This window comes from Staurois parvus, unplaced genomic scaffold (assembly GCF_062004578.1).
Source record: "Staurois parvus isolate SC_StPar_1 unplaced genomic scaffold, SC_StPar_1.0 ptg000689l, whole genome shotgun sequence".
In the NCBI taxonomy this organism is placed as follows: domain Eukaryota; kingdom Metazoa; phylum Chordata; class Amphibia; order Anura; family Ranidae; genus Staurois; species Staurois parvus.
Window position 1 is genome coordinate 2,282,036 of NW_028318485.1, and position 21,037 is coordinate 2,303,072.

The following is a 21,037-nucleotide window of genomic DNA, read 5'->3' on the forward strand; positions in this document are numbered from 1 at the left end:
TAGGGACCTTAGATTGTACACCCCTTGAGGGTTAGGGACTGATGTGAATGTACAATATATATGTAAAGCTGCATAAATTGACAGCACTATATAAGTACCTGAAATAAATATCTGCAAAGGGTGGGCCAACTCAATATTGAACCCTGTGGACTAAGACTGGGATGCCATTAAAGCTCATGTGCGTGGAAAGGCCGGCCGACCAATACATTTGACAATATAGTGTATTTTCTGGACATTGAACGCATGTAAAGAGAAGACGGCAGATAAACGGTACAACTTATGTAGGAGGATTTGTCTGTGTATCACCGGAGGTCAGTCACTTCTCTGGGTATATGGAAGGGATTACAATCACATGAAATCTATGGCATCTGTTAAATCTTATGTATCCTGAAGGTAGAAAGTAATCTTTTTTTAACCTGTATATTATACCATGTGTGCGTAAGCAGCTCCATTGTAATCTCGCCCTCCCCCCCCCCCGTGCCACTTTCAATGCGGTCCAGCCAAATTGCGTCCCCTTGCGCATCGGTTGGCGAAAGTGATTTTCTGGATGTGTCAGAGTGATTGCTGCCACTGAGGAGCCTTGAATAATTCTCACTTGATTATCCTTTTGAAAGGTTATCTCTGTTCTCAGGGCTGGTCTGGGGAGGGGGTGGTGGCGAGCGAGGGTCCTTATCTCGTACCTCAGGTCCGCACTGCCTGCCTATAAGAAGGTGGTCCGCAGCAGATGCTTCTTAGTCTCCTTCTTGCCACCTGTAGGCTCCAGGCAGAGTCCGGCAAGCATGCAGCGCCTGACGCCAGCCCTGCTGATGATCCTTTGGCTGCTGGCTTGGCATGGTGGAGCCCACGCCAATGTCCGGGTTCCTGCTTTCGGAGTCAAGCTGTGCGGCAGAGAATTCATACGTGCCGTCATCTTCACGTGCGGAGGGTCCCGCTGGAGGAGAAATGAAGCCCTGCAGGGGGGTAAGTATCAGTTTACTACTAATATATCCTATTATAACGAATTCATCAACTTTCACCCAAAAATGTACGTTTTTTTTTTTTTATTTAAAAAAAACTATTTAAGAAAAACTTCTGATTGAAGCTGGAGCCAGTTTTGGGATTGACAAGTCTTGAGGTGAAGCTGAATAGATTTACTTTCACATAGATGTACTAAGTGGCTTAGTGGTTAGCACAGTGGCTTAGTGGTTAGCATGTCTGCCTTGTAGTAAATGGGTCATGGGTTCAATTCCCAACCATGGCACCTCCTGCATGGAGTTTGCATGTTCTCCCTGTGCTTGTGTGGATTTCCTCCGGGTACTCTTGTTTCCTCCCACACTCCAAAGACATGCTGCTAGGTTAATTGGCTTCTGTCTAAATTGTCCTAGTTTCATCCAGGATCTCCTGCATGGTGGGGGTTGGGGAAAGACCTGGCAACCTACCTTGTAAAATAATTGCTAACAGAATTCATGGAAAAAGTTGCTTACAAGTGAAGGTCCATGCAATCACCAAGGGTTGGATGTGACTGACTGGATAGATAGAGAGATTTACTCAATGTCAATAGACTGGGCACTTTGCAAGTGCAGTTGCTCCAGGGCTTTGTAAATGGTTGGGAAACTCTGCAGACTTCCATCGGCCAATCGCGCGCAAGCAAAAATGCTGTTTTTTTAATTTTTTTCCTTGCATGTGATTGGGTATTCTTTGCAAAGTGAGGCTCTGCGGCATTTACTAAGCTCTGGAGCAACGGCCCTTGCAAAGTGCACGGTCTATTTGTCTTTAGTAAATCCACCCCATCGGGGCTATAACAGAGGGCAGATCTTATCCAGTCATATCATTGGAGCATTCTAGACTGAGCTATATGAGACCTTAAAGGGGACCTGTGAGAAGCCCACAATAGGGGGCTTAGAAAGCAAAGAATGGGACTTTCACCAGACATTCCCTGGTGGAGAATCATACAATGTAATGTAAAACACATGAACTGAGCAGAGAATGTTTGCCAAAAGTCACATTCTCTACTTTCTAAACAGACCCCATCTAACACTACTTTCCTTCCAGGGGGCACACTGCTGTGCAAGCATGCCCCCTGTGCTCCTTCATCCAGAATAGAGAGATTTACTCAATGTCAATAGACTGGGCACTTTGCAAGTGCAGTTGTTCCAGGGCTTAGTAAATGGTTGGGAAACTCTGCAGACTTCCATCGGCCAATCACGCACAAGCAAAAATGCTGTTTTTTAAAATTTTTTCCTTGCATGTGATTGGGTATTCTTTGCAAAGTGAGGCTTTGCGGCATTTACTAAGCTCTGGAGCAACTGCCCTTGCAAAGTGCACGGCCTATTTGTCTTTAGTAAATCCACCCCATCGGGGCTATAACAGAGGGCAGATCTTATCCAGTCATATCATTAGAGCATTCTAGACTGAGCTATAACAAACAGGGGACCTGTGAGAGGCCCACAATAGGGGGCTTAGAAAGCAGAGAATGTGACTTTCACCAGACATTCCCTGGTGGAGAATCATACAATGTAATGTAAAACACATGAACTGGGCAGAGAATGTTTGCTAACAGCGACTAAATGGTTAGCACTTCTGCCTGGCAGTACTAGGCTCGTTGGTTCAAATCCCAACCATGGCACCACCTGCCTGGAGTTTGCATGTTCTCCCTGTGCCTGTGTGGGTTTCCTCTGGGTACTCCGGTTTCCTCCAACATTCCAAAGACATGCTGGTAGGTGAATTGGCTCCTGTCTAAATTGTCCCTAGTATGTGTATGTATGAATGTGAGTTAGGGACCTTAGATTGTACACCCCTTGAGGGTTAGGGACTGATGTGAATGTACAATACATATGTAAAGTGCTGTGTAAATTGATGGTGCTATATAAGTACCTGAAATACATAAATAATAAAAGTCACATTCTCTACTTTCTAAACAGACCCCATAGCGGGGCTCTAACAGGTCCTCTTTAAAACAGTGACAAACCCAAACCAAAAAATGTAATATACTGCAGCTTACCAATCATTAGATGTGGTGGCTGCATTAGTTTTCTTTTTTAGGCCTTTTTCCCCTCTGTTTTTGCCTGGTGATGTGGCCAGTAACATGCCTCCTGTATTAGAGTGCCCCCACTCTGGATGAAGGAGCACAGGGGGCATGCTTGGACAGCAGCGTGCCGCCTGGAAGGAAAGTAGTGTTAGATGTACTAGCAGATTTAAATACACAAACAAACTGAAGCCACGCTCCAGCTCATACTGTATCAGCAGTTACAGCAGTTTTCTTTTGGGATAAATGCATTACATAAATAAATAAAAATGGATCATTGTAAGCGCCTCTGGCAGTGCTAAATGGCTTGTCTCTTCCCTGTAACTGATACATTTGGAGGGAAGTTTGTTCTGTTGAAAAGTAACAGACCTACTGGCAGGATCACCAGGTGAAAATAAAGGAAAGAAAGCCTGTAAAAGAAAATGAATGCAGCCATCACATCTAAGAATTGGTGAGCTGCAATATGATACGTTTGCTTTTGGGTTTATTACTGCCTTAAGGGCCGGTTCACACTATAGAAACGCAGTCCAGATGTGTTCCAGATGAGTATCCGCATGTGTTTCTGCATGCGCGTTTTTGAGACATTCCGGTGCGTTTTTTATGCATTCCAGTTCATTTTCCCCCTCTTTTTCTTCAATTTAAATAGGGACATGTGTGTTCCAGTGCATTTGTGGTATTTTTTAGTGAGTTTTTTATGCGTTTTGGTGTGTTCCAGCGTGTTTTTGATGCTTTTACTGCATTTCAGTACAGTTCTGTGCAGAAAAAATGCAGCACGTTCTACTTTTTTTTCTGCAACCAGAATGCACTGGAACTGCAAGCGCTGATGTGAACTATGACATCGACAACCATATCACCTACTTTCAGTGCGTTTTGGATGCAGAAAAAAAGCAACTGAAATGCATGGAGTGTGAACTGGCCCTAATGCAGGCCATAGACAGGTCGAAAAACGGCCGTTTTTTTATAAAAAAAAGGAAATTGGTGATTTGATCGGCCGACGTTACCACCAACGGTAAAAAAAAAATCGGTCGGTTTTCGTCCCGTCTATGGCCGGCATTTAATTTTCTTCTGTCCCTTGCAGAGAGCTCCGCAATTATATTTGACATGAAAAAGTATTGCGGTTGCAACAATGTATCCATTTGTATCCATGTCAGATACAGATGTTTTTATTCGGATACAAATAGATACATTGTTGCAACTGCAAGACTTTTCATATAAAATATAATAGCGGACTGGAATTCTTCTTCTTTTTCTTCTTCCTTTTCTTCTTTTTTCTTCTTTTTTTTCTACTTCTTTTTCTTTTTCTTCTTTTTGCTTCTTCTTTGTCTACTTCTTTTTCTTCTTTTCTTCTTTTTCTGCTTCTTTTTCTTCTTTTCTTCTTCTGCTGCTAATTTGTCTTTTTCTTCTTCTTTTTTTCTTCTTCTTCTTCTTCTTCTTCTTGCAGGTCACGGCTCTTCTTTTTCTTTTTCCTCTTCTTTTTCTTCTTCTTTTTCTTTTTCCTCTTCTTTTCTTCCTTTTCTTTTTCCTCTTCTTTTCTTCCTTTTCTTTTTCCTCTTCTTTTCTTCCTTTTCTTTTTCCTCTTCTTCTTTCTTTTTCCTCTTCTTCTTTTTCCTCTTCTTCTTTCTTTTTCCTCTTCTTTTCTTCCTTTTCTTTTTCCTCTTCTTCTTTCTTTTTCCTCTTCTTCTTTTTCCTCTTCTTCTTTCTTTTTCCTCTTCTTCTTTTTCCTCTTCTTCTTTTTCCTCTTCTTCTTTTTCCTCTTCTTCTTTTTCCTTTTCTTCTTTTTCCTTTTCTTTTTCCTCTTCTTCTTCTTTTTCCTCTTCTTCTTCTTTTTCCTCTTCTTCTTCTTTTTCCTCTTCTTCTTCTTTTTCCTCTTCTTCTTCTTTTTCCTCTTCTTCTTTTTCCTCTTCTTCTTTTTCCTCTTCTTCTTTTTCCTCTTCTTCTTTTTCCTCTTCTTCTTTTTCCTCTTCTTCTTTTTCCTCTTCTTTCTTTTTCTTCTTCTTTCTTTTTCCTCTTCTTCTTTTTCCTCTTCTTCTTTTTCCTCTTCTTCTTTTTCCTCTTCTCCTTTTTCCTCTTCTTCTTTTTCTTCTTCTTTCTTTTTCTTCTTCTTTCTTTTTCCTCTTCTTTCTTTTTCCTCTTCTTCTTTTTCCTCTTCTTCTTTTTCCTCTTCTTCTTTTTCCTCTTCTTCTTTTTCCTCTTCTTCTTTTTCCTCTTCTTTTTTTTCCTCTTCTTTTTTTTCCTCTTCTTCTTTTTCCTCTTCTTCTTTTTCCTCTTCTTCTTTTTCCTCTTCTTCTTTTTCCTCTTCTTCTTCTTCTTCTCTTTGCTTCTTCTTTTCTTCTTCTTTGCCTTCTTCCTTTTCTGCCTTTACTTCTTCTTTTCTTCTTTTTCTGCTTCTTTTTTTCTTCTTTTCTTCTTCTTTTTTTCTTCTTCTGCTTCTTGCAGGTCACGGCTCATGCGCAGATTTGTTATCAGTAAAACGATCGGCTGATTTGCCCATCATTGCCGGGAAAATCAGCCGATTGGCAAAATCGGCTGATTTTTTTCCAACTTTACTGATAAAAAAAATGTGCCAAAACCCCGAAAAACGGCCGACCAATTAACCCACTAATGGTGCGAAAATCGGCGTTTATTTTTTTCCGGCCGATGTTCAACCCCTCTATGGCCTGCATTAGGCTTGTTATATCTCCAGAACGCTCTCATGATAAGATCGGAAGAGATATGATCTGCTTTCTGTTATCGAGGTACCAGGTCCTTCCTCTGTAGTTTCTATCACAAGGGGTTTTTTGCTTCCTGATTGGTTTTTATTTCATGGTATGGAAAATGCAGCAGGAGGAGCGAAACTCCAAGGACCAGGGCCTATCTGAAAAAGCCAAGAGTAAGATAGTGCTTCTTGAAGTGCTTGACAGATAGGGGTGTCAATAAGTGATTTGATTTTCCACCATCGACTTAACACTGAATTATCTATTTGAATGAAGTGATCTAAAGTGGATCTAACAAAAATCTATTATATTGCATTTTACCAATGAGGTAGGTGAGGTGGATGCATTCGTTTTCTCTTTTACAGGTTTTTTTTCTCTTTATTTTCACTTCAATCACTGTTCATTATCTATGGAGAAGCTTTGTTGTCACCCTAGACAGGAAGTGTGCAAGAACAATAGAACACCTCCCTCCTCCACATCTCCAAAAATGGGGGATGGGGATTGTTCTGCAGTCCTAACATGCTTCTTGGCTGCTTGAGGCTGCAAAACTTTGGATTTCTGGCAGGATGAACAGGTATTTTTTTTGCCTGTATTAAACAAATATAACAAAACACTTTCAACCCCAAAAAGGACCAAATGTTCATTGTAGGGGGGGGGGGGGTCGCATACACTAAGGGCCCATTTAGACTATTAAATTGAGGTGCGCTGCCGAAAATGCTGCATGCTCGATTTATGATCTGTTGTAGTGCATTTAAATTAATGGGCCACCCAAATACAACGCACGATAACACACGACACAACATGGACGTGAACACGCGTGTATTTAATGCCCCCCTGCGGACCCGGCTACTGCACATGGGCTCTTAAACTAAGTTCACACCTAAGCGTTTTCTGCAGTGTTTTGCGTTTTGCAGGAACGCACAGCAGTCCACTTAACATGATTTCCTATGGTACATGTTCACACCTGTGCGTTTGCAACTGGTGCGGTTTTTTTTAAAGGGTCAGGGACTTTTTTTTTCCCGCAACAGATTGCGTTTTGCATGTAATAGATTTTAAAAGACAAGCACCAAAAATGCAAGTGTTACATTTTTGATGAGTTTTTTTTTTTTTTATCCAACAGAAAAGTATTGACTTTGATGCCACTTTGGATGGGTGCAACTTTTTATGCGCAAATAGTTGCGTTTTTGGTTCTATCGACTTCAATGGAAACGCTGCAGAAAAGCATGTATTGCGTTTTTTTGTATGCGTTTTGCTATTTCAATCTGCCTAGCAACAAGAAAAATTTAAGAAATGAAAAAAAAAAAAAAAAAAAAAAGCAAAATGCATAAAAAATGCAACAAAAATGCAAGTGCGAAAACGCAATGCAGAAACTGCTCAAATGCAACCTGCATAGGTGTGAACCTAGCCTAGCAACTCATTTAAAAACTTTTTTTTTTTTTTTTTGGCTAGGCAGCCTAAAAAGTGTTTTACATGCTTCCGATGGAGTAGGTAATAATAATAACCTCTTGACTCTTCAACTATCCATTAAAGCCCCTCGCCATGAAAATATTAAATGCACTGGCAGTGGATTTTTAATCTGCAGAAAAACTGCCAGAAGCCCCTAATGCAGGCCATAGACAGTTTGTTTATCGGCCGATTTTTCGTCCGAAAGAATAATCGTCCAATTTTTGCACAGTTAATGGGGCAATGGCATCGGCTGATTTTCGCACCGTTAGTGGGGCAATGGCATCGGCTGATTTTCGCACCGTTAGTGGGGCAATGGCATCAGCTGATTTTCGCGGTTCTTCCTCTTTTCTTTTATCGGTCATGATGGAAAATTTGTGAAAAACAGACGATTTTCGCAATCATTGGTGGCAACAGAATGACTGATGTTTTGTTTTTTGGATGAAAAATCAGCCGATAAACGAACCATCCCGAATAACAGTCATGTTAAAAATGTCCAGTGTGCATGAGGCCAAAGGACGGAGGGGAATAGAGGGAGCCCAATTTTCAGGTCTAATTATCAAATACCACCGAAACAAAGCTCAATTTGTGGGAAAAAAAGGACGTAAATTTAATTTGGGTGCAGTGTTGCATGACCGCGCAATTGTCAGTTAAAGTAATGCAGCGCCGTAACGCAAAAAATGGCCTGGTCAGGAGGGGGGGGGGGGGGGGGAATCCTCTGGAGGGCAAGTAGTTAAAAGCAAGGTATAAAACACACATGAAAAGAAAAACTAAAGGTCCTCCTGCGCTGATATGGAAATACCCTAATCAATAGCGGCCAACACCCAATGATGATACCAATCAAACAAATGAAAATGAAAATAAATGGTGCAGCGCTGACTTCAAAAACAAATATGAATAAATATGTATCTATATAAAAACACAGTGCTAATGGGTCCAAAAAAACAAAAATATGCATATAGCAATAAAGTGACTAATAAAAACCGTGATATCACAAAAGTGAACAATACTGGTGTGCGGGTCACCTTAGTGACCTAAAGATAGTGATAAACACACAAATTATTTCATAAAGTACTGGTGTTAAGTGTCCTTATTAATTCTCAAAAAAACCTTTAAAACAAGCAATTATAAGTCCATAGATCACAAATGGCAAGTGTTGATAAAAAGTGATATAAAAGCATGTAATGTGTTAAACGTGAAAACTTCGTGCAAGTGCCGGCACACTTTGAATCCACTCCAGCTGCAGTGCCTCCTCACCTCCTTACTGTGACCCCATGGGGCCCAACAAGCATTCAGGATCACTTTGGATCCTTCACATCACCGGCTAATATCTCTCCAGAAAGGCAAGGATCATAAACGGTCTCCTGTTCAGCCTCCAATGCTTCCTCCTCTGCCCTTTATCATGGTACTCTGTGGGGTATATTACTTACAATCCCAGTGAGTAATAAAAAAGATCCTCCATAGTGTAGTATTTTAAGCAATGCAGTCTTTTTATTGAAACATAAGAAGTACACTCACATGAACATGCAGTCCCTGCCTCCTGCTGTATGTGGGTATGCTGAATCCATGTGGGGTGTACTGGGTGTACAAAGATGGCGTCCTCCACCAGGTGTGCGTCACTCGTACCGGAAGCTGCGTGTCGGCATACCTACGCGTTACGTCACGTGGTCTCGTGACTGCATTACTTAAAATACTACGCTATGGAGGATCTTTTTTATTACTCACTAGGATTGGAGGCTGAACAGGAGACCGTTTATGATCCTTGCCTTTCTGGAGAGATATTAGCCAGAGATGTGAAGGATCGAAAGTGATCCTGAATGCTTGTTGGGCCCCATGGGGTCACAGCAGGGGCGGACTGACCATCTGGAAACTCGGGCACTGCCCGAGGGCCTGGGGTCAGTAGGGGGCCCCATGAGAGGCCCCTGGTACCTTTTTCATAGGCTTTTTTTTAGTTTGGGCAAGGACACAGGGGCCCCATGATCCCCTATTGCCCAGGGGCCCCATGAGTTCTCAGTCCGCCCCTGGATCACAGTAAGGAGGTGAGGAGGCACTGCAGCTGGAGTGGATTCAAAGTGTGCCGGCACTTGCACGAAGTTTTCACGTTTAACACATTACATGCTTTTATATCACTTTTTATCAACACTTGCTATTTGTGATCTATGGACTTATAATTGCTTGTTTTAAAGTTTTTTTTGAGAATGAATAAGGACACTTAACACCAGTACTTTATGAAATAATTTGTGTGTTTATCACTATCTTTAGGTCACTAAGGTGACCCGCACACCAGTATTGTTCACTTTTGTGATATCACGGTTTTTATTAGTCACTTTATTGCTATATGCATATTTTTGTTTTTTTGGACCCATTAGCACTGTGTTTTTATATAGATACATATTTATTCATATTTGTTTTTGAAGTCAGCGCTGCACCATTTATTTTCATTTTCATTTGTTTGATTGGTATCATCATTGGGTGTTGGCCGCTATTGATTAGGGTATTTCCATATCAGCGCAGGAGGACCTTTAGTTTTTCTTTTCATGTGTGTTTTATACCTTCCTTTTAACTACTTGCCCTCCAGAGGACACATGAAGATCCTGTATCCAGGCAATTTATATAAAGCTCCACCAGGCTCCGTTCACCAACATTCCGCCAAAAGCAGGAGCGCTCATTCGCAGGTATGCAAACAAAATATTTTATCTATTTTTTTGGTAGGCCATAAAAGATGGGGTTGCGCTCAGATATCCAACACATCAAGCATTACAGATGTTTGCATCTGTGATACGGCGACAACCTTCATCACGTTATATTTTCCATAGGCAGTGCTTTAGAGTGGTAATAAAGGCTTATTTTTTTAATACCAAACATGTCATACTTACCTGCTCTGTGTGAATACCCATGCGATCCGATTCTATGGCGGACCCAAAAAAGGGTCCTGCACGTTTTTGATGCAGGTGTGGTGCATATACAGCCATACAAAATATACAGCTCCAATCGCACCGCACACAATGATTGCGGTCACTCCAGTGTGCACGGCGATGTGCAACGTGTGTAGTGCAATCAACATTTTCGTACTTGGGCGCCCCAACATTGCATTCACATTTGTACATTATTATTATACAGTATTTATATAGTGCCAATAGTTTGCTCAGCGCTTTACATTATAAAGGGAGACAATACAGGAGACAGTACAGTAACAATACAATGCGATACATGAGGGGTTCGAGGGCCCTGCTCCTTGGAGCTTACAATCTAGGAGGGAGGGGATAGTGGTATAGGAGGAAATAGCTGTGGAGGATGGGGTGGTAGGAAGAGTGGAGGAGTTCAGTAATTAGCAGGGGGTGGGGTAGGCTTCCCTGAAGAGGTGGGTTTTCAGGGTGCGCCTAAAGGTGAGGAGAGCAGGTGATAGTCTGATGGATTGGGGTAGGGAGTTCCAGAGGATGGGGGAAACCCTATAGAAGACCTGGAGGCAGGCATGGGAGGAGGAGACCAGGGAACTAGAGAGAAGGAGGTCTTGTGAGGAGCGGAGAGTACGATTTGGGTGGTACTTGGATATCAGGTCGGTGATGTAGTTTGGGACAGTATTATGGACAGCTTTGTACGTCAGTGTTAGGATTTTGAATTTTATCCGTTGGGCAATCGGAAGCCAGTGGAGGGATTGGCAGAGAGGGGTGGCAGATATGGAGCGGTTTGTGAGGTGGATGAGTCTGGCCGCAGCATTCAAGATGGACTGACGTGGGGCTAGTACATGCGTGTATGTGGGGGTGGAGGGCTCCAAAATGTTTTGGGGTGGTATTTTAAGTGCTTGGGTGTACCTTTCATTTTTTTACTCTTTTTTACTTATTTTTTTGTATCAAGCTTTTTACTTTCATCACATGGGGACAAAAAGTCTCCTACGTGATACATTTGTTTTGGTGACAGGTTCTCTTTAATGAGACACCAGAGGTCTGAAAGACCCCTGATGTCTCACCTATCCTCCAGTGAAGCTAATGGAGTGCAGATCACGCTCTATTAGCGTCTTCCCCTGGGTAGAAGGATACCAGGACCTGGCAGTGATTCTTACACGTTGCTTCAGAGGCATTAGCAGAAAGGGAGATCAGCAAATGGATGTTCTCTGATCTCCCTCCCTTCTACCCGGCGGCACTGACCTTGCCAGAAGGGTTGTCACCTCATCCCTTTAACTGCCTCCTGCCTGCCATATAACCAAATGACAGGAGGGAGACGGCTTTCTCGTTCTGGGAGGACGTCATATAACATCCTCCCATTCTAGTTGCACATGCGTCTCCCCGGGGGTGCGCGCCGCAGTGATCGGTGGTGTACTGTATCCCTGGGACACAGCGGATCACCAATCGCAGTAAAGAGCCGAAGACACAGGCTCTGTCACGTGATCAGCTGTGTTCAATCACAGCTGATCGCATGGAAATAGGAAATGCCGTTTATTGTCAGTCCTCTCCTCACGCTGACAGTGCGAGAGGAGAGCCGGTAAGTGGCATTCCTCAGAGGGGACATCTACACTGAACATCAGTGCTCTGATTATCAGTGTAGCCCCATCAGTTCCACCTGTTAGTGCCTATCAGTACATATCAATGCCACATCAGTGCCCATCAGAGCTGCCGTTCAGTGCCAACTATCAGTGCCGCATATCAGTGCCCTTCAGTGCAGCCTAACCGTTCCAATCAGTGGCACCTCTCAGTGCCATTCAGTGCTACCTATCAGTGCCGCCTATCAGTGCCATATGTGAGTGCTACCTTTCAGTGCCCATCAGTGATGCCTGTCAGTGCCCATTAGTGCCGCCTCTCAGTGCCTCCTCATCAGTGCAGCCTCTCAGTGCACATCAGTGAAGGAGAAAAATTACTTATTTACAAAAAACAGAAACTTAGAAAAAACTTTTTTTTTTCAAAATTGTCAGTTTTTTCTAGTTTGTTTAGCAAAAAATAAAAAACCCCAGTGGTGATTAAATACCATCTCAAAAAAGCTCTGTCTGAAACAAATTATAAAAATGTTGTTTGGGTACAGTGTTGCATGACTGCGCAATTGTCTTTCAAAGTGCGACAGAGCTGAAAGCTGAAAATTAGCCTGGGCAGGAAGGGGTAAAAGTGTCCGGTAGGCAAGTGGTTAAACCCGAACACATATGAATGACCCAGGTTCTGGGGCTGATTAACCTCCCTGGCGGTATGATTCTTTCCGATTTTTTGTGCTGAAAGCGGTACCATTTTTTTGCATGGAAATATGTATTTTTTTATTGTAGGCTGTCATTTTTAGGAATAACTCACTGAAATCTGTCCGAACAAGAGTCTAGTAAACATCCCGGGTATGATAAAAGTTGAAACACGAAATCATAAATTATAATTTAATAAATAATCATAAAAAATAATAATATAATAATAATACATTTAATTCAATAATATAATCAAACCAAAAACACTGAAATTTGAAATACAGAGGCAAATTCGCACATCACTGAGCAAAGTCGCAAAATCGTTTTCAGTGTCTGATGACGTATTTCCCCCACGAATCATTATCACTCAATTCTGCAAGTGGTTCTGATTTACTATCGCTGTTCTCTAGCCGGTCTAAAACCGCTTTTGATGTAAAGGGACGCTTTTTGGACGCCATGGATGTTTCTAAGTTTCCAGGCAGAAAGAACAGTCAAAATGCAGGCAGGGCACAAGACAAAGCACTCGGGACAAAATGTATGTGAAATGCATTGAAACAGCAATGACAGCAAAAATGACACTTTTTAAAAATTTCAAATTTCCCGCCGGTTCCGGCGCCCGTACTTCCCGACGTCACAGGGACCGGAACATGGAAGCCGGATGCCGGCATCAGCCGGAGGAGATGGCCGGGGACGCTGCAGGGGACACATCGCGGGAGCGAAGGACAAGGTAAGTGCTGCAGGGACTCCCTGAGCAACGCCGCATGGTAAGCCCGAGTGTAGCTCGGGGTTACCGCTCTTGGTATTGAAACTTTACCCCGAGCTACACTCGGGAATACCGCCAGGGAGGTTAAGGTGATAATTAGGGACCTTAGATTGTACGCCCCTTGAGGGTTAGGGACTGATGTGAATGTACAATATATATGTAAAGCGCTGCGTAAATTGATGGCGCTATATAAGTACCTGAAATAAATAATTAAACTCACTTTGAGCACCAGAACCTGTGTCATTCATATGTGTTCGGGTTTAAAGGGATGAGGTAGAAACCCTACATGCCAGTCCTGGGGCCACCAATGGGTGTGTGGAGCCTGGGAAACATACGGGGCTGTGTGGAAGTGATGCAGCAGCTGCCCAGCCCCGGGATCCCATCTGACAGCCGACAGACACACTTCCGGAGATCGCATATGGCGGTGGCAGTAAAAGGGTTAAATGGAAGCGACGCTTGATACAACTGTGCTCCTGCACTGTCACAACTCAGGGCTGCTGTTAGAAACCACAGGGCCCCATACAGCCACCCTGACAGGGCCCTGCCCCTCCAAAAAAAACACTGTTGACTATACTTCAGTTATGAATGAACACAGTGAGTGATTGGTACCGATCACTTGTTGTGCTCATTCAGGAAAGGACAAGGCTGGTAAGTGTGACATATTTACTGGACTCTTCCTGCATTCTCCATCATGAAGGATCCTATTGTGTGCTTGCAGCTGCTGGTAGAAAGGAGAGGAGGGAAGCCGGAAGCACTGTGGGTTGTGGGGGTACACAGGGGGGCCTGGGCAGCAGGAGGAAATGTATGGTGCGCAGTGAGGGTGATGGGTGCACCGGGAGCAATTACTGGAACCAATCCCCTGTATGGCTCCCTTTGCAGCAGCTGAAAGCCAGCGAGAGGAAGAGGAGAGGAAGCCAGTTTTCAGCTGCTGCAGAGAGCCATACAGGGGATCGGTTCCAGTAATTGCCCCCCAGCTGTGCCAAACATCCTCCCTGTACACATCCGATTCACCCAGCTACCTGGGCCCCCCTGCTGCCCTGTGCCCCGTACAGGGGGACTGCTGGTACCCCCTTATCCACGACCCTGCTTACGCTGCCCACTGTGATCACCATCAGGAAACCCTGCCCTGAGAATGAGAAATGCTCCAATACACGTAGACAGGAAGCGACTGCAAAGAGGATGTAAGAAATTAGTAGCACAGGAGTGTTTCAAAAGTTGAAAAAAGATAAAAGCAAGAATGTCATTTAAAAGCCCAGCAATTGATTCTGATCCATGGGGATGGGGGGATTTACTAAAAATGGTGCACACAGAATCTGGTGCAGCTGTGCATGTTAACCAATTAGCTTGCAGGATTTATTGTCAACGCCTCATTGAACAAGCTGAAGTTTGAAGCTGATTGGTTCCTATGCAGAGCTGCACCAGATGCTGTGTGCACCAGTTTTAGGAGATCAACTAAATGTCATCCAGCTGAGGATTTGCGTCTGTTGCATGGACTGTAGTGCGTTTCTGCAAAACGCTGCGGAAAACGCTTAGGTGTGGACCTAGGGCAAGCCAGGAAGATTATGGTAGACTTTTCTGATGAGGAAGATGTCTTGTGTGATAAGATGATTTCGGGTTAATATCGGCACGCAATGTTCTCTCAGTATTAACCAAGTGCTAGTCATCTCAGCTGCACAAGTACAACCACAAAAACCAACGTCATGCAAATTGCAAACACAATTACAATTCCCGTACTTGCTGTACACAGGTTCAGCCTAATATTACTGTTTATTACACCGCTGCTGTCCATTGACAATGAAGGAAATAAGTATTTTGAATGCTGATTTTGAATGTTTGCCCACTCACAAAGAAATGATCGGTCTAAAAATCGAATGTTCGTGTATTGTAACACTGAGAAACAGAATAGCAACAACAAATTCAGCAGAAATGCATGTCTAACAAATGATGACTGATTTGCCTGTTCATGAGGGAAATAAGTATTTGATCCCCTATCATTCAGCAGGATTTCTGGCTACCAGGTGTCTTTCATACAGGTAACAAGCTGAGATTAGAAGCAGTCTCTTAAAGGGAGTGCTGCTAATCTCATTTTGTTACCTGTATAACAGACACCTGTCCACAGGAGCAATCAAACAATCAGATTCCAAACTCTCCACCATGGCAAAGACCGAAGAGCTGTCCAAGGATGTCAGGGACAAGATTGTAGACCTACACAGGGCTGGACTGGGCTACCAAACTATCGCCAAGCAGCTTGGTGAGAAGGTGACAACAGTTGGTGCAATCATTCGCATAGCTCACAACTGTCCCTGATTTCGAGGGACTGTCCCTGTGAGCAAAAAGTCCCACTGTCCCTCTTTGCTCCTGATCTGTCCCTCATTTTGGTCTGATCTATATAGTTGTATATAAAATGCACTTTTGATCTTTAACCACTTGCCTATTATTTGTTCCGGGACTTTAAATGAGGCAAAACACACACGACCAATGAATAACTAGTTTCCAACATTTCCACTTGCCTGCCGGGCATTTATACCCCCTTCCTGCCCAGGACAACTTTCAGCTTTCAGCGCTGTCGCACCTTGGATGACAATTGCGCGGTCATGCAACACTGTACCCATATGAAATTTTATCTTTTTTTTTTAGACAGGTAATAGGTGTCCCTCGTTCCCATCTCAAACAGTTGGGAGGTATGCCGGTGCAGCTGCCAGGCTTATCGATTGTGTGATGTCTCCCGCATCTGCCATCGTGCTGCAATGCACGACAATGACATTATTCTCTATGGTTCCCCTTCACACCAATGCAACATTTTTGAATAAGCTTAGGAACTTCTTTTGGTGCAGCATAGTCAGGTTTTGGCCACAGAGACTTCAATGGGAGTGCAGGAAAATGAATGCATTTTTGGTAGGCTTTTGTGCTTAACAATCTCCTCCTACACATAAAATGCAAACATTTAAAATGCACCAAAAAAAAAGTATGATTATGCAGCAGCTCTAGTGTGAATCTAGGCTAACGTTGAGCCTAGGCTGTTACCATGCTCAGTGTTAGGCCCCATGTACACGGGACACTTCTGAACGATGGAAACTGACTGCTGGAAAACATAGGTTAAAAAACGTCTGTTTAGCCGTGTTTGCATAACGCTTTTATGAGCATTTGCGTTTAGAAGCGTTGTTTAAAGATAATCTCAGGAGAACCTCCCAAATGCCCAGAATGCACTGAAAAGTGGTAAATTATTAACTATTCAGACTGTTTCAAAGAAATACAGAGAGTAGAAGCAGAGACAGCAGTATGTGTTGAGATTAGCTTAGGTGTGAGTTGCTCATTAACATTTCTTTTGTTTTCAAGGGTGGGAAAGGTGTCTGGTGGAGGGAGTCATTAAGGTCACCTGGCAGGGGGTCTTCATGAGGAATTTGAGGTGTGAATGGTCATTAATATTCCTTTTGTTTCCAAGGGTGGGAAAGGTGTCTGGTGGAGGGAGTCATTAAGGCCACCTGGCAGGGGGCCTTCATGAGGAATTTGAGGTGTGAATGGTCATTAACATATCTTTTGTTTCCATGGGTGGGAGAGATCTGAGGTGTAAACTGGTCATTACAATGTGTGACAATCTTGGTAGAAACATCCTGTGTTCAGTGTTTTGTCCATCTGAGTACCTTGAAAATGCTTTGCGTGCATTTTTCATGATGAAAAAAGACTCTGGACAGCATCGGGAACTGGAAAAAAAAAAGTTTCAATTTTGATTTGCCACGTTTACAAGCCTTTTGCGTTTGAACCGCTGATAAGTTTTCTGCATTCCAAAAAATGACTGTAAACTCAAATGCCTGTAAATGACTTTAAACAAAAATGTGTACATGGACACATAGGAAAACATTAGTTCAGGGGCTGCTGAAATAAACGATGAACCGCTCCTAAACGTAAGTTTGTCAGCTGCAGTGTACATGAGCCCTTACTCAGTTGCACGTGGACACTCCAGCATCAGTACTACTCGACAACGGTGCCTTCCTGAAGTAATTACTTCAACTTGCTTCATGGGAGGCATGGCTCTGACTCCATCCAAAACTTTTTTTTTTTCATTGGAATATCTTGGGGAAATATTAGAACTTTCTGTCTGTGTTCTACTTAGCAGGATATTCCACAGATTCCTGTCCTGGTGACCGAACATGAAATTAATTCTCATAGGGAACATAGACAACATTAATAATCTGACAGATGGGTACGACTGTGTAGATACCCCATAACTTTCTAGGTAATGTACAACCCACCCTAGTGACCAAGGTTGACAATGCAACCATCCTGACTACAGGAAAATCAATAGATCAGGCAGCACCCCTTGGAAGTGATCCCCCTGGGGCCTCAGAGGTCTAGTAGGCTGACATTTTACTACATGGCTGTGTTCTTGGCATGTAAAGGGGGGGGGGGAATTGTGAGACATTGGCCACCAGTCACTTCAGTCATGGTCACTGAGTTTATTCAGCACCATTACAATGAAAGGAGAGGGGTTTAGGGCTCTGGATAACCAAAGCACAGCACAGACTACAGACCTTCCTCCCAGCTACACAAAACTTGGACCTTTAAGCCATGACTGGCATTCTGTATCTTGTAAAACCTTGGCTGGTGAGCAGATTGCTTTTTTTCTTTTTCCCAACATGACCTACCAGTCTCCCAGCAAGGCTCCAGTTTTATGCAGCTTACCGGGACACCTCCAGCAGCAGAGTGTCTAATCTGGCACTCCGTTCCAAGACCCCTTTTCCAGGCAAGGAAAACTTCAGACCTAAACCCAGACCTAGAAGGATGGACATCTTCCCTTCAGTTCTGCTGCTGTAAACGCCACCCTGTGTTTTTCTAGCATTTTTCTCCTTCACAAATTTATTCTTCAATCAAGGCTTTTCTTTACATAGCTGCTGGAGATTTTTCTTCAATCAGCAGCATTCTGGTGTGGTCATTGCCAACCTGGTTTTTAGCCTGTACCACATTTAAACCCCACTGGACTGGACACTGTAGGGATAGCTTGGTAGTGACCTTTAGGCACTGGCAGGGGCGGACTGACAACTCATGGGGCTCCCGGGCAATAGGGGATCATGGGACCCCTGTGTCCTTGCCCAAACTCAAAAAAGCCTGTGAAAAAGGTACCAAGGGTATCTCATGGGGCCCCCTACTGACCCTGGGCCCTCGGGCAGTGCTCGAGTTTCCAAATGGTCAGTCCACCCCTGGGCACTGGGTACCATGTGGGACACTTTCCAGACTCTGTTTGATAAAAGTTGAATGAAAAGCTCTTTCTCGTTCTAGAGCCTTTGGCATCGCCTTTACACTTGCTTGTCCCTGAAGAATACCTTAGTGAGTAGGCCAGTCAGGCCGAACATCTGGAGCTTCCTCAATTTTGTTGGTCACTGGCTGCCATTATTTCCCTTTTCCCCCCTGGTTCTGCTGTGGAAGAAATTAACGGGTTAGTTCATTTTTTTATACTTCTAAAAAAAATCCTCCATGCTATTTCTACCTAGGTAGCAGACCGAGGAGGACAGCAGCACTGAAGCAGCCCCTCTCCAGGCCAAAGGCCTAGGAGAAACAAAGAAATCTTCACACGTTCAACCCAAGTAATACCCTTCCCCAGCATACACCACTGACAACAAACCTGCTAGTGGTAGGCCTCCCTAGTAGAAGATAGTAGTAGACAATCACACTGGGTTTAAGGAAGACCAAGCAAAGACAGATCTATCAATGGAGCTCTAGTTGAATACAGCCAAGCAGAACTAAATGTAGTGAGATGTCCTTGTTTAAGGCAGGGTGGCCTCAAATACATCTGATGTCTCTGTATTGTTATACTTCTGTAACCTACACCTGATAATTAGGGTTCTTCATATTGTGCGGAGATATGTATCTCTGATTTTTAATGCTTGATTTTATTTGTAAAACTTGTCAAAAATGTATTGCAACAGAGAAATCTAAAAAAATGTTCCAACCCCAGGGGCCCAATTCAGACCCAAGGGCCATATGTGGCCCCGTAGTACTTGATGTGTTGCCCCCTGACCCCTGCAGTCAGTAATGGGAGCATTTACTCATTGACTTGTAAAAGGGATTGTCATGGTAGTATTCTCTATCAGTCTCATGTGCTCAGGCTCCGAACACCCATGGAGCATGTCTATTCTCTCTGAATTGTCGTGTAATATGTCTGCAGAGCCTTCTATAGTGTGCAATCTACTAAATATTATATTCAGCACCTTGATAACATTGGGGGCTGCAGTTGGAGGCTCCCTATACTGTGTAAGTAAATCATCACTGCTCTAAAGCCAGCCATACATGGATCAAAATTTGGTCGGTTCAGCAGGGACCAGCCATATTTCAATCCATGTATGGGCACCCTGGTTGTACACAAGTTGATTGACTTGTGTACAACCAGGATGCCCATATATGGATCGAAATTCAGGTGGTCTATCAATCAACATGTGTACAAATAGCCTGTTGGGTTATTCCCAAACGATTAGTGCTGGCGGCTACAGCCGGCAACACTAATCATTGTGTTCTGCCAGCAGGGAATAGCGTTGTGGAAGGGATTCCCCTATCAATACTGCGTTGATGGGGAAATAAAGCAATTTCCTCTCCTTCCACCCATGGTGGAAGGAAAGAAAATTGAATAATCTATGGCCTGCCTAACTGTTTTTAGATTGTAAGCTCTAACGAGCAGGGCCCTCTGTTTCCTCTTGTAACAAATTGTATTGTCACTGTTATGTCTACCTTCATTTTGTAAAGCGCTGAGCAAACTGTTGGTGCTATATAAATCCTGTATAATAATAATAAAAAAATAATAATAGATGATGCTTTTTGCTTTCCTGCAACTACGGGTGGGGGGACACGGGGAGCTGGCTATAATTGGATGCAAAAATTCGACATGCTGGTTGTACCCAAGTTGTGCAACAATTTAATTGGGTACAATCAGCCCATAGATGGTTTGAATCTCAGACGTTCCCTGCTAAACTGGCCGAGATTTAAACCTTCTATGGCTGGTTTAACACTAATAAGTGCTTTTATTGATGGCAGTGTCTTCTTTGGAGACCAGGTGACACCACAAGAATGGAACTCTTCTCATCTGCCTACATGACTTCTGTGTTTATTGCTATGTGGCATTGTGCTATTCATGTGGAGGGTCATGTTATGTCTATGTATTCCAGGGGACCTCACGGAGATATTTGGGAACCTAGGTTCCACCGACGTAGACTCAGGAGAAGAAGAGGTGTTCAACGAGTGGGCAAACAACTTGCGCTCACACAACGGGGACATCATGGACTATGGAGCCCCCCAGAGCTGGAGAGAACCATCTGTTGGAAGGCATGGGGTAGCATCATCATCAGATGACTCCCTCAGGGCAGTGGAGAGGAGGGGAAGGGAAGCGGCATTGGGTTTGTCCAACACATGCTGTAAATGGGGGTGCAGTAAGAGCCAGATTAGCTCGCTGTGTTAAAGAGAGGAGGCAGCGACCATCTTGATGATGCCCATCATGGAGTGAGGGACAGGTCATGTATATTGTGGCACAGGTTGTGATGGGCATGTACAGTGTATGTATTTTTATTCCTGCATGAGTGGACGTGTCAGTAAATTTATTGACAATAAAGTCAAACTATGTACAGTATGTAATCTGTGAAATAAACATTTTCAAACACTTTCAAACTGAATTAGCCGTTTGTTTCAGTGTTTTACTACTTCATAACACATGCACTTCCTACAGACAAAATAATTAGATATTAAGGGCTAGATTTACTAAAACTGGTGCAGTCAGAATCTGGTGCCGCTGTGCATGGTAGCCAATCAGCTTCTAACTTCAGCTAAGCTTTGACAATAAAACCTGGAAGCTGATTGGTTTAAAGAGCTGCACCAGATCTTGCACTCTCCAGTTTTAGTAAATAACCCATTAAGTACATAGGAGTAGCTTACCAATACAACAAGAGTATATAGTGCATTATCAGGCAGAATGTGTAGTGCACAGGAAAACATAAATCAGG

The 21,037-nt window shown here is 43.3% G+C and overlaps 1 protein-coding gene across 1 annotated transcript; it reads left to right on the plus strand.

Moving 5' to 3' along the window:
• Positions 1-721: 721 nt before the first annotated feature.
• On the plus strand, positions 722-20,710 carry RLN3 (relaxin 3). The gene is made up of 2 exons (XM_089652614.1): positions 722-960; positions 20,210-20,710. Exons 1-2 carry the CDS (start codon positions 780-782, stop codon positions 20,497-20,499), a joined length of 471 nt encoding a protein of 156 aa, XP_089508740.1. The 5' UTR covers positions 722-779; the 3' UTR covers positions 20,500-20,710.
• The last annotated feature ends 327 nt before the right edge of the window (positions 20,711-21,037 follow it).

Bases quoted from the DNA above. Each gene is read 5' to 3' on its own strand.
- RLN3 (XM_089652614.1), top strand. From the start codon at position 780: ATGCAGCGCCTGACGCCAGCCCTGCTGATGATCCTTTGGCTGCTGGCT. The intron at 961-20,209 runs GTAAGTATCAGT...TATGTATTCCAG, and splicing joins AAATGAAGCCCTGCAGGGGG to GGGACCTCACGGAGATATTT.